Here is a 15244-nt window from a genome sequence, read left to right as displayed (position 1 = left end):
ATTGGAATTTACAGCTGCATCGAACATCCTGATTACACAAATTTCCAGAGAGGATGAAACACAAGAAAATAGAACAAATGTTCAGAGTAATTATAAGGAAATCACTTCTGCACGATTGTTAATCGGCGATCCATGACGTTTTAATGGAAATTCCTAGAGGTGAAATAAAAATCGTAATTAAATCCTTGACAGGCATTTACCGAGATTAAAATAGTCCTATTGGCGCGTTATACGTTGGGAAATGTAATTATTTAATAAAGCATTATTCCTTCAACTAAATGAAAGAAACGCGTATGTTGATCTCTACATTTGAGAATGTATGTATATATTATATGCAGTCAACGTCCGTTCCTATTATACAATTCCTTGTCAAATCATTTTCAGTGACGTCTCATATTTATTCGGTGATAAGAAAATGAAACATAAGATATTTCAGGCACATGTCGCGCGCGTGAAATCGTTGTGGCGTATATTTTTCCCCTCTTCCCCCTGCCAAAAAATGAATGAAATGAAGAAAAAAAAAAAAACAAAACAAAGGTGTTGTATGATAGTGATAACATACCACGTAATAGTTGCAAACACGCAAAAATATATGATAGCTACGCGACTTCAAAGCCGTGTGGACAAAAATGATATTTACGGAATTTACTTCACGTATAATATGTAACAGGCCACCTTTTCGACGTGATTTATTTCATTCATATATCTTCAAGCCAGATTTACAAATAAAAAATAAAAATAAAACGAAATTAAGCTGCGTACAAAATCGTGATATCATTAATTATAACCAATATACCATTAAATACGTACAGCATTGTGAGGAACGATGTTGGTAATATTGTTCCGGTGGTACAGGAAAAAAGGGTGGGGGTCGAAATTCCGAAAAACCAAAAAGTCAACTTGTCGAAAACCCGACATATTCGAGATACGAATTTTAAAACAATTAAGAATTCAACACCGTACCGAAATTGGGATTTTCGATAAATCACGTAGTAGAATAACTGTTTTCCCGAAAGTGCATTTAACCGAACGCTCTCTTATCCGAATGATCAAAGTACAGAATGTGGAGATAGAGAAATATGAAAGTGCCGAAATTGAAAATTTATAGCGGCTCATACTTCGAGCAGTCGCAGAATCGAAAAAATTAGCTGTCGACAATCAAAGTTCAGAAGGAGCGAAATCACGATCCGCAAAATGCAGAAGGGCCGGAAAGCCGAGAGGCCGCAATACGGTTGTCATAGTTACGTAGACTTATGCCGGATGGAACCAGACACCAGCCATCGGACACGCGTGGCGTTGCGGAGAATAAATGGACTTCCAACGTCATCCAACCTTCCGGCATTTTGGCCATTCCGTCTTGGCGGGTTTCGGGGTCTCGACCTTCCGAGTCTTTGCTCGGTCATTATTGATAAATTTGGATTCGTAGATTCTCGACACAGGCTCGAGCCTGACATTTGAAAAGTCGACTTTTTGACTCTTCGGTATTTTCGTATTTCAATATTTTGCCCTTCGTAATCTTGGCCATTCTCAAAGAAAAGAAAAAAAAAAAAAAAGGAAAAACGGTATAAATTTATTTATATATTTTTGCGTTCTCAATTTTTATTTTTCCACAGCTAATCTTTTCGTATTTATGGCCTTTCTACGTTTTCAACTTTCGGGATTTCGTCCCGTCGACTTTTCGGTCTGTCACATTTTTGTACCCCACCTTGAAAGAAATATCTTCGTTATCAATATTTAAAAAAATCCAAACTCTCTCTAGCTCTCTTATAAATTTGTCACGCATACATGTGTGTGCAATAAAAAATTAAACTCCGGCATTCGGAACGCATAGATAGTATGCCGCTGTGTCACCATGCTCACGTGTTACTTACACAGGCCGAGACGTGCCTCTACTCTAAGATTATACAGGATCCTATATCCGTTTTCGAGTCAGGGGAGGTGCCCCTGGATAATTTTATTTCTTACTCCCCCTTATCCGGAGGTGACCCATCGCTATCACGAATAGAAATTGCCAATTCCGATCGTTCCAAAATAGTATATCCGGTTTGAAAAACGAATTAACCACCCCCCGAATTGTGGGGTTATTGCTTTTCTTCTGCCCGTTTGACATCTTTAGCATTTGGAAATATTTTTTGGTTCGCTTGCAGGTCGGTTATTTAAAAAAAAAAATCCGGCACTCTCAAGATATACAAACTGATATTGTTGTATAAATATGCCTGTAAAATATTATGCGATGTATGCAGCTAAGTTTGAAACTCACAATGAGCTGGCACTATTTTTTCCCCGTCCGTTTTTCATTAGCAAAATTGCGATTCGGAATAACTTCCTGCAACTCGGGTTCCGACCCTTTCGTTCAAAGTTAAAAACACTCTAAAAGTTTCGCGCATTTGTCAGGATTGATTGAAACGAATTGCTTTGCAGAAATAATCGGATCGCGGTCCTCATTGAATTTTCAGTAAGCTAACTGTGCTGTCGATTTTCGTTCATTTATTGTTTTAAAATCTGTTATTTTGTTATTTGTTTTTATTTTTCTTCCACCTTCCAATCGAGAATTTCATCGTGTCATCTATATTTTCGCGCAGGCAGCTGGGCAAACGAAAAAAATTAACCGTGAGAGAGAAAGGAAAAAACTCTAGGATGTGATTATACCGTTATTTCCACATCCGTCAACTCAATTTTTTCGACAATTTTTCCGCCCGCTCTTCTCGCTATTCGGATTTCTCTCATCAATTGCCCCAGGAAATCTGCAGTGAGGTTGCACTTCGTATCTACCGAAATTAATCGAAACAAATTAGGAAATCGAAATCAGGAAATAAACCCGGTGGTTTTGGATACGAAAAATTGGAGCGCTCGCTTGTTAATTTTTTGCATCATTAGATCAGTCACACGGTAATTAGACCTAGTAAATTATTCACTACGCAGAACCCTCAATCATTTTTTACCTCCATTTGTTTGTTGAGCAGATGTATCCTACCAGTGTTAAAAGAAACAAAATAGTAATAATAATAATAATAATAACAATAAACGTTCGCGTTATTCGAGGAATGCCTTTCTTTTCGCCGGAATTTTCCTACCCTCGTTTACTATTCTCGCAGGGTAAGTAAAACGAGGTATAAAATTCTCTGTAAAAGCTGTGTAGAAATGTAAGTAAGATGTACAAGGTAGGTAAACATGTGCGAGCGGATTTATTCATATAGAAAAGTGTGCGATAAGTAAACGATTCGAAAAGTTTGCCAGACACTTGACGGAACACGCGAGCCACTTTCAAAGAGAATTCCTTCCGTCATTATTAAGTAGGATAGGTGTGGGGGTACTTTGCGAGTGTCGTCCTAAACAGTTGTTAGAAAAGTTTTCTTTATTATGAGGAACGAAGAAGAAACCAGGGCTTGCCGACTGCCGTCTATCCGAGAATTGTTTTACTCTCGCGATCGGATGATTGTGTTTATATAACTTCGAGAAGAGTACGAGACAATACGTCACAGTGTTTGCTTAATTTTTATCCTTACAGACTCGACGGGGAAATTCGAGTAGCGGAATTTAATACCTCGAGTTTGAATTTTTTACCCGCGCGTCAGGAATATTTCCACTCTTAGATAATATTTGCTCGAAGACAAAGAGACTCGCGCGGATACGAAAGTTACGTCACCTCGTCGAAATTATTACGTGTATTTCCACGAGTGCATCACGTCGAAAAGCTCGTGCAAGCAGGATTTATAGGCCGGTGGCTGTGCGCAGCAACTCTGGGACTTCAATCTCGACATTTTTTGTCACCCTTTTTGCCGTGCCGGATCTCCCTTGCCTTATATGCGCCTACGTGTATTCTTATATATTTTCATGCACGGTGTATAGATGTTACATCTCGCTTAGAGTGCGACTGTTCTTATGTACCGAGCCGTTACTCTTCCAGGGTGGCCACATACCCGGAAAACCTGAAAAATCCGGAAATTTCAGGAAATTTAAAAGGGGTCGTTCGAAACTGGGAATCGTTAGGGAATTTTTATAATTGTCGTGGAAGAAACTGAAAATATCATTTTTCCATCATGGGAATTAGAAATGATTTTTCGAGGTGACAAATTTAATTTCGTACTTCATTGAATTTGAACCGAATATAGAGTTAATATGCCGAACGATTCAAGTTTTAGTAACTTACTAGAACTGGGAAAACGTTAGCGACAACTGGGACTTTTATACTGGAAAACCTGGAAATTCCGTGGAATTTTTTTTTCAAAAATTTGCGGCCAGCGTGTCTTTCTTTTCTGTGGATATTGCTAGACGAATGTGGGAGATTTCATAATTGTTAATCTCGTTTCTCAAAGACCTTCTGTTGCAGTTTGCGTCACCTGCGCTGTTCAACCAGTGTTTGACATGAAAAAACGACAAATGACAACCGCGAAAAAAATTAATGCGGAAATTTCCACACCTCTGAATTTCCCATGGGACCATGCATACGTGTATTATACACTTTTGTACGTAAACACACGTATCCTGAAACTGTAAGTTTGCTTCAAGGGCCGCCATGTTTCGTACTAATATTTTTTTCATAACTCGGTATCATCACACCAGCCTTGTTGCGCGGTCATTTGAAACCTAATGCGGTAGTAGCCAGGATGTACGAAGAATTCGCGTAGCCTTTTTCACATCCTTCTCGTAGCTGTTATATGCCTCATTCAAAGTCGGAATGAAAACGAATGTAGCCTTGGTAGAGAATGACAAAAACGTTTTCAATGTGACGTGAATGTAATTAAGAAAACAAAGACCGTGTAAACAAAAGTTTTAACAAGAGTATTTAAATAAGCTTCATTGTTATCTGGAGAAGTTAGTCGAGGTTTGAAACGGAGATTCAGAAAGGGGAATAAATCGTTTGAATTACCAGAATTGACTGATTGTTGGTATTTTTTAGTTTACGTGAATATTCTTTATTGAAATTATGATAGAAATATTTTGAAATCCTTATTCAAATATTCCTTTATACTCGAGTGAAACAAGAAAGACTTGAAGTTGAATCAAAACCCTGTCGAAATAATTTCGAATTCATCATCGATGTAAATAATAATCTCTATTCATTAAATATACATATAATTATTATATATATATACATATATTATTATTATTATTATTATTATTATTATTATTATTATTATTATTATAGCTACTTATAATTGGAATATAAGATTTTAAAATTTTGCTCCGCCCGATCGAATTTTATTTAATTGGATATATCTTGATCAGCTCTGGCAGTCACAAATTTGTCATTCGTCTTTAAGCTTCTACAGCGGTGTCGTTCTTCTTTCGGGCTCCCGAAACACCTCGGCAGCTTTAGAATTGCTAATTAAAGAAAATGTCTAATTTTCAAGGCATTGAGGACTCGGCCTGGCGTGTTTGTATCGCGAGACGTGTAGCTGCCTAGTTTTTGCGAAGTAGTCGCACGGCAAGTAGTCTTTCGAGTGTCTCCCCCCGAATCTCGACGAGGTGGGGTAATTAAGGAGCGCAACGTCTCGCAATGAGTCTCAAGTGCGCCGTCTTGGCTAGGCACTTCAGTCTTCAAAGGATTTTCCATCAGGAGGTCAGTCGGCCTGATCCTTTTAGAGTAAACAAGCGCACAATACCTCTGCTGTAGCAACGAATGAATCTCTCTTTCTCTGGTTTATTTACCGCAGTCCGGACTCTCGGCTATAACATTTCCGCCCCCGTTTTATCACCTTCATTCGAAATCGTCCGCATCTATTTTTCCCCCAAACAATTTTTTCACCGATCAATTGAATAAATGTTCTCTTGTACAATATCCAAAAATCAATTGTCCTATTTAAAACGTGGGATGATTGCAAGCTCGCTTATCTTCGCTCTATATGAGACGCGAAAAGTTCTCGTGACTACGATTCAAGATCGAGTTGCGGTGAGTCCGCTTTTCTATCTCTGGAAATGCAGGCATCACCGTCGTCGCGTACAAGAGAAAACGGAGACGCAGCTGCGGGGTTTTCCTTTTCTATAAAGAGCCGGAAGACATTGATCGAGAATGGATGTAGGAGATGACAGAGAGCGGACGCTTCGTCGGGGGCAGAATCGCTGATAGGCTATTACCCGGTAATATTCAGGATGATCGAACTTTTAAGGAAAGGACATAGAAACGGAATTTCTCGTACCGGATGATCGCTCCTATTCGCCTCCGTCTTGGCTTTTACCAGATACCGTCGCCGCCTATTCGATCGATCCATTTTTTATTCTCCGAAAGAACTACCCGTTTAGAAATTATCTATCTTCAGAATGAAAATCAAATTTTCTGAGATTTCAGATTCTTGTCTTTCGTTATTATCTGGTCTTAAGAATATGTTCCAGTGCAAAATCTAAATACAAACGAGTTATAAAAAAAAAAAAAACAACTAAAAATGATACAGCTCGAGATTGCACGAAGTTAATCAGTACTTGCAGAATTTAACTGAATAGAAATAATTCCTAAACACGTAGAAGACATTTCAGCAATCAATGTTCTTATAATTCAAGAGAAATTAATAGTGTGTCATTAAATTTTTCCAATAGTTCACAAATGCATCGCTTAATAAATTCTTACGAATTATATCCCATCTATTCGTAAATGAATCTGCTAATGATTTTACTTGAAGAAAAATTCAACTCCGTGAACGGCAACGTCAGCTTCCGACCCTTATACTTGTGATTTTCTCGAAGCAATGTCAATCTTTCAAGTGTACTGCAAATTGATAAATTTTTTAGAGAAATCGCAGGCAACGAAAAAAATTATTATCAGAATTGGGGGTAAGATGTGGAAAAGGTAAAAGACAAAAGGATCACAATATCAAACCTTCAAAAACGCAAAAATCTGTTTCACAGAATTTCCGAAAGTAGAAATTCTAAACACAGAAAAGTCAAAATTTAAAAAAGTTAAAATTCAATGGAGGGTCAAAATATTACAGAATGATCACAATAAGTACGAATATATACGTATACAAATACATAAGCAATTCAAAACGTGGAAACGTCAGAATTCTGCAGGTGATTCTATATTTTCGTTTTATTATTTAAATACTATTCTACATATTCTACAATTTAAAATTCTATAAAATAGCTTTAGCCTCTTTGAAAATTCGACACCGGGCGTTTGCTAATTTTAGAAAATCCCCCCCCCCCCCCCCTGATCATAGCACACAATGATCGACGTTCAATATTTATAGCAGGTATCCCTTTTCACGATGACGAATAAACATAGCTTGCAAAAAAAAAAAAAAAGAAACCCGTTCACCCCGCCGTGACGAAGCAGGTATAATTTTCGCCCGAAGAACTTCGCCCCGCGGATTTTCAGCCCTGGCGAACCCGCGGACGGGGGATGAAAAAGATCCGAAGAGGTAGGTACAAAGAGTCAGCGTCGGTTGGATACAAATCGATGCTTCGCGCGTCTCGAAGGAGCGACTCGTTAATCCGTCGTAATTAAACAGACCTGACCGTTGCCTCGTTTCCGCTACAAGGACTCGCGCCGTTCCAGTTCCTCGAAACAACGTCCGCGGATCCGCGACGATTTTAAGATCTCGACGGCGGCGGTGGAGGCGACTCGAAGGAGCGGCGGAACCGGGGGTGAAGGGAGGAGAGCCATCCCCTCGCGGAGGGCGAGTTTCGAGTCGCGAGTCGAGCGAACGAGGGGCGGAAGGGGCGGAAGCTGCGGAAGCTGCGGAAGAAGGGCAGAAGGGTGGCGGCGTGGGTTTCGGGGTTCGAGTCTTGTAAGGGGGTGGAGCTCTGCCAGTCAGCGGTCGAGGGCCACGCGGTGCGGTCGTGTGTAGCTGCTCTTCCCGATCCCCCGATTACCGCTCTCCACCCCCGGGGGAATGCGGTCGGAATCGGAGTTTTCCCGCAGCGGTGCAAGTTGCATGGAAAACGGAGAGAAAGCTGAAAAAGCGGAGCCGTCGCCGGCGCAATTGCGTTGAAACGCTTCTTCTCTCGCTCGGCTGAAAGAGTAAACTTTTACGAATGGTTGATAGACGAAACGAAAAGCAAAGTTCAATCCTCGAGAGACAGAGACCGTGGCTGCAAGCGAGAGGCGTGAATTCGCGTGTCGCGTAGCTCCTTTCTCCTACCTTTATTCCGTGTTGCCAAAACAGTTCGGTCGACGTTTCCTGTTCTCTGCTTTGATCCACGCACCTCGTCTCACCTTGATCAGAGTGGCTTTGTTGTGCCGTAGTGGTCGAGGGCTTGCGAGCAGTTGTGTTTACCTGTCGTGCTGAACGAGCCTCGATCTTTCATTTCGATTAAGGGTCGGAGGCGAGGAGTAATTCATTAGCTAATTGTAATTGACGAAAGTCTCGGGCCGCTTTCTCAAATGTTGTTGGTGTGGAATTATCAGATGCCAGTGGAATAACAGCCTGACACTGCGATTCGGTTTTGTGCCTAATCGTGTGCCGCGACTCGCTTCGTACTTACTGCGAAGTATGCGAACGAGTCCGAATAACCAACGACGCTGAGGGTTTGTTGATCGCGATGAGTTAGAACAAGGCCAAACACTGATCGGTCTCTTCCGAGTTTAACTCTCAGTGTTCGCTCGGCCGTTGAGAAAGATCGTCGTGTGTAGTTATTGTTTCCTATTTTCGCGATACTTACGCTTCGAATCTCCTCCGAGTGATTTTAAAGTGACGGATTATCGTCGAACACGTGATCGATAGCGATTGAGTCGAGGTGTCCGAATACTAACGATAAGTATGCGAAACGCGAGTGAAGTGAAACCGCGAGTTTGCCAGTTTTTCATCAAGTGCGTGTAGTGTGCAGGCTTTTTGAAAAAGGATTACCCGGCTCGATTTTCCGTACAACATGTACGCCCACGTTCACGCGGACAATGGCATGTGCTGTTATTTACCAACCGTTCTCTACCTGGAACGATACCGTAAGTCCTATTAATTATGCATACGAAGAAAATCCCGACAGTCACGACTAAACCTATCCCGCCTGCGTTAGTTTCGTAAGAAGAATTAGACGCATCGCGAAAAGGACGATGCGTCGACTTTCTTTTTTTTCCTCAAAATATTTCATTCCACCTACATACTTTTTGGTTATAAATTCTTAATCAACCGAAGACAGAGGATATTATTTTCATTTTTCTTTTTCACGATCCTTCGCAAGTTAACTTCCCTTCCAACTTTCACCGCTATGAATGAATAACACTGGTCAACAGCGGTTTTTCTGCTCTTGATATTCGATTGGTCGTAGTAAGATTTGATGTCGACGATCCTAGGAGTAAGCTTACTTTTTCGAATTCGACTCTATTTATTTATTTCATCGACATTTTCACGTATGACTCGAAAAAGCAATATTTAGATGAAAAATTCGATTTCTTTTTCAATGTACAAAGTTTGTCGAAAAAATACCACACCGCTCAGCATGAAAAAATTTTTTTTTGCTGTCCTGATTTTTTCCCGGAATTTTGATGTTTGATAACCTAATTGTTTTTTTTTTTTTTTGTTTTTTCTTAGCTGTATAATTTTTATACCGCAGACGTTCGTTTCACTCCTATCCATTGAATAAAAACATTCTTTCAGGGCTGAATGGTTAATGGGGGGAAAAAAAGTAAAAAAAAAAAAAAAAAACAAAACGAGTTCGCACGTCTGCCCTAGAACCAAACATTCCGTTCGATTCTCTTCTTCCACCCCGCCTCGCGTAAAGTTGTCGAGCACCATCGCATCTCCTGCACGTCTCCCACCCTCGGTTCGACGTGTCACGGTTCGAAAGTCGGATGCAGTCGCGGTCCGTCCACCCTGTCGACGCCCGACTCAACGCCGACCTGCACTACTGTTATACGCAGCTCTGACTCGCGACCCGTGACGTGACGTGACGTCGGGGAAGGTCGGACGCAACGCGCGCTTTTTCGCTCGTCGACGTCGCTCGAAACTCGTCGATGAATTTGCTTCCTTTTTTTTTTCTTTTTTTTTCCAAAACCTTTTGATTTTTTAATCAGTTGTTTTACTATTTTTCAGTGCTTATGATAATTTATTCTTCTTCGCTATTTCACTTCTGATCGAAAGTTTCATTATGACGTATTTCATAGCAATTTTTTGAACAGAAACGGTAAATAGATGCCAATGAATTTAAAATATTTGTGCTCTGACATTTAGGATTATTAAAAGATGTTCGAATCGATCAGGCCGAAATTTGTACAGCACTTTTTTAGGCTAGTATTATCTAAATTCTATGAATCGAACCACGGATATGAAATTCTTATTACGTGTCTTCGGTACGCAGGCTAGAGTTTCACATAGAATCATCGTAATTGTTGATAGTTTGTAAATCAATTCCTAATCACCTACTTGTTAATTATTTTTGGTATTTGTTGTTAAAGAAGTTGCTCGATATTTTTATTCCTCAGTTCTCACCTTTCTCAGTGAATTTAAGGCGCAATTGCTACCGTCGAATTATTACACTTCATCCTGCTGCTAATGAGTGAGAATCATTATTCGTAATAGCAATCGTTAAATGCATCCAACGTTTTGGGTAGCTTCGGAAGCTGACGAATCGGGGTTAGGATTTAGATTAGAATTGAGAATATATGCGTATGTATAACCTATTATATACATATATTTATACCGACGCGAAACGTATTTGTTGAGAGATAATGCTAGGCTTTACATTACGTAGCAGTTAAACCCGTTAATTCTGCATCTAAATGCCATTCTGAGGTTATAACTCATGGAATATTCGCCGATGGTGAATTTACACGCGGATAGTGAATGAAATCCGTTGTTTCAGAGTTGCGATAGATACGCAATATACTTGGTAGATTTTTCACTTCTGTGGTACGTTAAAAAATTCCTTGCTCGTTATTGTAGAATATCATGATATAAAAATAAAAATAAATGGTACCGAAGGACTGTAGATGGCAAAAAATTGTCGTAAGATTCGTAGGTTTTGCATGCTTCAACCTCGCTACGGTCTTTTTTCTTGTACCGTATTACAGCCGCGAAATCCTGACAGTCCCCCTTATCCAGAATGCGATACAAATACTGACGAAGATCTAATAAAGTTGAGAGAAAATTGTGCAAGCGACGTAAATGAACTTACAAGTGCATGTATAGCCGATAATTCGTACGTGACCATGTTTATTATTCACTCTGCTTACACGGATGAAATTTCCCTACGGATCCTGACGTATAAACAAATAGAAATTCGTTGAAATTACGAAACATGGTGAAAGGAATCTTTTATCGATTTAAATAAATGTGGTTTTAGTCCGTAACCCAAATTATTGATGTGATATGTTATAATTACTCTGTTAATGCAGCGACGTTTCTTTGAACGTAAAAAACATTTCTACTGGTCAAATTTAGTACATACAACAAATTTTTTCGCTATATGATGGTTCTCTAATTGTAAAGTAAAATTTATGTACTGGTATATGTCTTATTACACGCATGTAGGTACGTAACGAAATTTGTGTATGCAGCTGATATAGAATTGGGTAGAAATTATTAACTTTATCGTAACGAAACATTGGGGAAAAATCACTGTTCTCTTTGTTTTATTATGATTTTTAAGGAACAAAGATTTCTAAATATGAGTGTTTTTTGTTTTATCAAGGTTTACCGAATTTCAGATAATTCCAGAATTCCGAAATACCGGTTTTTCCGCAGCATGAAACGTTACGGTAACGTTACTAACTTCAATACGATGATATAGGTTCAAAACTGTCGTTCGCAGCAGCGTGAAAAACCCTTGTATTTAAAACAGCGCGTAATTAAATCACGGGCTTTTTGCGAATTAGGGAGAAAACAATTGTCCGCAATTTCTAAATGTTTCAAAAGTTCATTCTGAAACCCGAAACAAACCCCATAGAGTCTGCTATTCAAACTGCGTACCAACCGACGTCTAATTATACCTACCCATAACAATAAGCGTTACGTATATCATACATCATTGTATTGCTTTTATAATATAGGTAAAGATCCAGGTGTCATTGAAATCACGATATCAATGTGACGAATACATATTAAAAAAAGTAATGAAAAATTCGCAAAATCAAAACTGATACCTACAGTATTCTCGAGAATCTCTTTCTCTCTCGCTCCGTCTTTTTCCACCACGATCTTTCTTCCTCCTCTCAAGTAGGTGTAATACCGCTCTTCGCTCGTCAATTTCAGGCTTATCAGTTTTGCGATGAACGACTGCGGACAAAAGAGAATAAAAAAAATTGACGTCGGAAGGAAGACAAAAACTGGGCCTCACGCCGAGGGTACAAGATACGATACAATGGCGTATCAACTGATAAGTGACAGTCTTCCCTACCTGCGGTGTCGAAAAGTAGAATGGCTGCTCGGGTTATAGTGTAGATAAATTCGCCTGAAATTTTCCAAAGGGTATCGCGAGTTTTAGTAAGGAGAAAGTTTCGCTAGGTTGATAGTCGGCGTGTGTGCGTTCGCTCTGTACAACATCGCACACATGCCTACTAATACCGCAAGACCGCAACAATGTTCGCTTCTGAATACAAAATGCGCATCCTTCGTCTTGAGCATGCTATATACGTCCGACGAAGTGCGAATATTGCCTTACGAATACGAAATTTACGGAACTCTGCATTGCAGCGGTGAAAACTTCCCCCCCAAATTATGTCTCAGTGTTGTTTCATATTTTATCTTTCCCCTTTCTTATTTCTTATTTTTTTTGCTTTATTCTCACTCCTCTCCGTTTGAATTAAAAATTCGCGACACATAACTATTCGCGCATCGGGAATTTCATGAAATAAAATTGGCAATCTGCGAATTCATGATTTGTCGAATCCAAGAATCTTCTTCTTCTTCTTCTTCTTCTTCTTGTGATCTGAATAATTGTATGTTATACCATTATTACGCGTAGTTTATTTTTCGCTTTCCTTACCGCGCTACTAGCATTTACCTTTTTAGTTTTATTTATTTGTTTGTTCTTATCTTTCAGATATTAATATACCCACCTGAAATCTATGTCTATACGCAATTATGTACCAACATATTATGAAGTCGTTAAAGAAAATGCCGCGATATTTTTCTCTTCACGCACTGCACGTATGCGTAATCCTTACGTAGTGTTCCATATCGTTGTGGATATGCACCGACAATACGCGTTGCCTCTTTCAAAAGTTTGTTGTAATCTTTCAGGGATTTGGAACGTCGAGAGTCAACTCATTTGTCTAAATATACGTCATGTACGGATACGCAAGTACGTACGAACGTACGTGTATCTCACATACACCTGTAAATAAGGTTTCGTAAGAAGGCTACGAATGTTCGTACCGACGTTCGCTCGCTCGTTCGTAGAAAGAGGAGCGCAGCCATCGTAGGAAGAAAACGAAAAAGGGGAATAAAGTGAAAGAGTTGGAAGAGGAGGGGCGACTAGTTCCAGAGACCTTTAGCCCTCTTTATTCTCCCCGGTGATCTCCGCGGTCCGGAGGCTTTTCCTACCGAACGGAAAAAGTATCACGTAGATGCTCGTCTTTTTATTGACGGATATAGGTGTATGTATGGTTTTACGACCGGATCCCACGCGATTTTTCAGAACCCACATTCCCACAGTCGCATGTTGTGTAAATGGGTGTGCATTTGCGAGGAAATTTCAACGATTTTCATCACACTCCTTCCTACTTTTCCCGACAGCGCGTTTTAGACACACTCTCGCAACTCCGCCTTGATTAAACGACAAACTAACGCCACGTGTAATAACAGATGTACCTACATTTGTTTGTTTATTACGTATTGTTACTTGAAACAATTACAAAATAAATTTGCTCAAGTTGTAAATTAATTAAACGACATGATTTTACAGCGGTTGTAATTGCTTTTCAAAGGAAAACTACAATATTTAGTGATAAGTTTAATATTTTCACTGTCAATCTCGAAAAAAGTGAATTTTCACATGATTTCAACTTTAATCTTGAATAACTTTTCAAAGAGTTGAGTTATAAAAAAATTGGAAGATACTTTTTTTTTGTAGAGCATTTAATTCCCTCCAAAAACGTGTAACGGACATTAACGTACATTGCCCCGTTACTGAGCTACAAAATTCAGAATAAAAGTAAACTTATTTTCGCTTGTTAATCAAATGGAAAATGAAAAATGGCGTTCAGGAACCGCTAAATATTAATATTGAGGGCTCGAATTTTGACAGGCGTCTTATTTCCTCTCCCTACAACAATCGAAGGTATGATTTGGAAAAAAAAAACAATGAATTTTTTTGAATCATGCCCGAATATACACATATATTGCAGGATGATATTACGCCCGCTATCGTGTAATATTTCCCTGTAACTGCACTTGTATTTCCGTTCATGCACGTACGTGTAGGCATGTGTTTTCCAAATCGGGATAAATTTTCATACTCGTATGTATAATGGTGATACGAAATACAATGTACCTCTATAACAACGCGATATACATGCAAACTCATACATATACGAGTATCTTATACACGCTATAAAGGGAGTCGCTACTGTTCCATCGTGTTATACGGATGTGTTATTATGCGTAAATATAGCTCCGGGGTTTATTATACGACTCGAAAACTTTCACCGTATAATATCGGTGTAGACGTATAAGGTAGAGGTTTATACCAAGGTAGCCGACATGCACCCGCAACGGCATATAAAATCTTCTTTGTGATTGGCTGATCTATAAGCAGAGGAAACTTTTTACGCCATTTTACCGGCAGCGATCGCGATCTTTATCGACTGAATTATACTTTTATCGAGCGTTATTGGAGGGTAAAAATTTCTCCCCCACATCTCAGCTGTTCGACTTCCTTCCAACTTTATGTACGGGTGACATAGAAGCCGCGATGTGTCCAATTTCCGGTACAATTTACCGCGTGAAAACAATTATTAACCTACCGTTGAACTCGCAAAAATCCCGATTAAAAAAACAAACAAATAGGGAAATTATTATACAATGTGGGAAACATTATTGCACGGAATAGAAATGAAAATTATGTAGTTTCCGATCATCACGATCGAAATATTAAGTCGGCAGAGTTTGCATCTTCAAATTCGGTAATACTGATGCTTGCAGAACAAACGAGAAAATCTGTTTTAATTTACCTACGCGTAGTTAGTTGAAAAGAATAAGTATAATCACTCTGTGTGGAATTGTAGGGCAGTGAAATTAGGATAATAGTAATTCGATTTTCTTCAGGAGGGCGTTCGAACTGAACGGAATTCCCTCAACAATGATATCTCCTGCAAGCTTGTAGCTCTCCTTTTTTAGGTCGAGGTAATCGATCTCTTTTGACCGGACCCCGT

The 15244-nt window shown here is 39.4% G+C and overlaps 1 protein-coding gene across 4 annotated transcripts in view; it reads left to right on the top strand.

The window, feature by feature from the left end:
- Positions 1-15244, top strand: part of dlg1 (discs large 1) — a 390478-nt gene that overhangs the window by 77118 nt on the left and 298116 nt on the right. The window contains exon 1 of one of the 4 annotated variants that reach the window (XM_046616247.2): positions 7995-8878. The exons of the other annotated variants lie outside the window; for them this stretch is intronic. Within the exon in view, the coding sequence (XP_046472203.1) occupies positions 8806-8878 (73 nt within the window). The 5' untranslated portion in view covers positions 7995-8805. Of the gene's footprint in view, positions 1-7994; positions 8879-15244 lie in introns of those variants that run through there. 4 annotated transcript variants of the gene reach the window in all.

This window comes from Neodiprion pinetum, chromosome 1, assembly GCF_021155775.2.
Source record: "Neodiprion pinetum isolate iyNeoPine1 chromosome 1, iyNeoPine1.2, whole genome shotgun sequence".
In the NCBI taxonomy this organism is placed as follows: Eukaryota; Metazoa; Arthropoda; class Insecta; order Hymenoptera; family Diprionidae; genus Neodiprion; species Neodiprion pinetum.
Note: the sequence above shows the minus strand (reverse complement) of the source record. Positions and strands in the feature narration are given on the sequence as shown.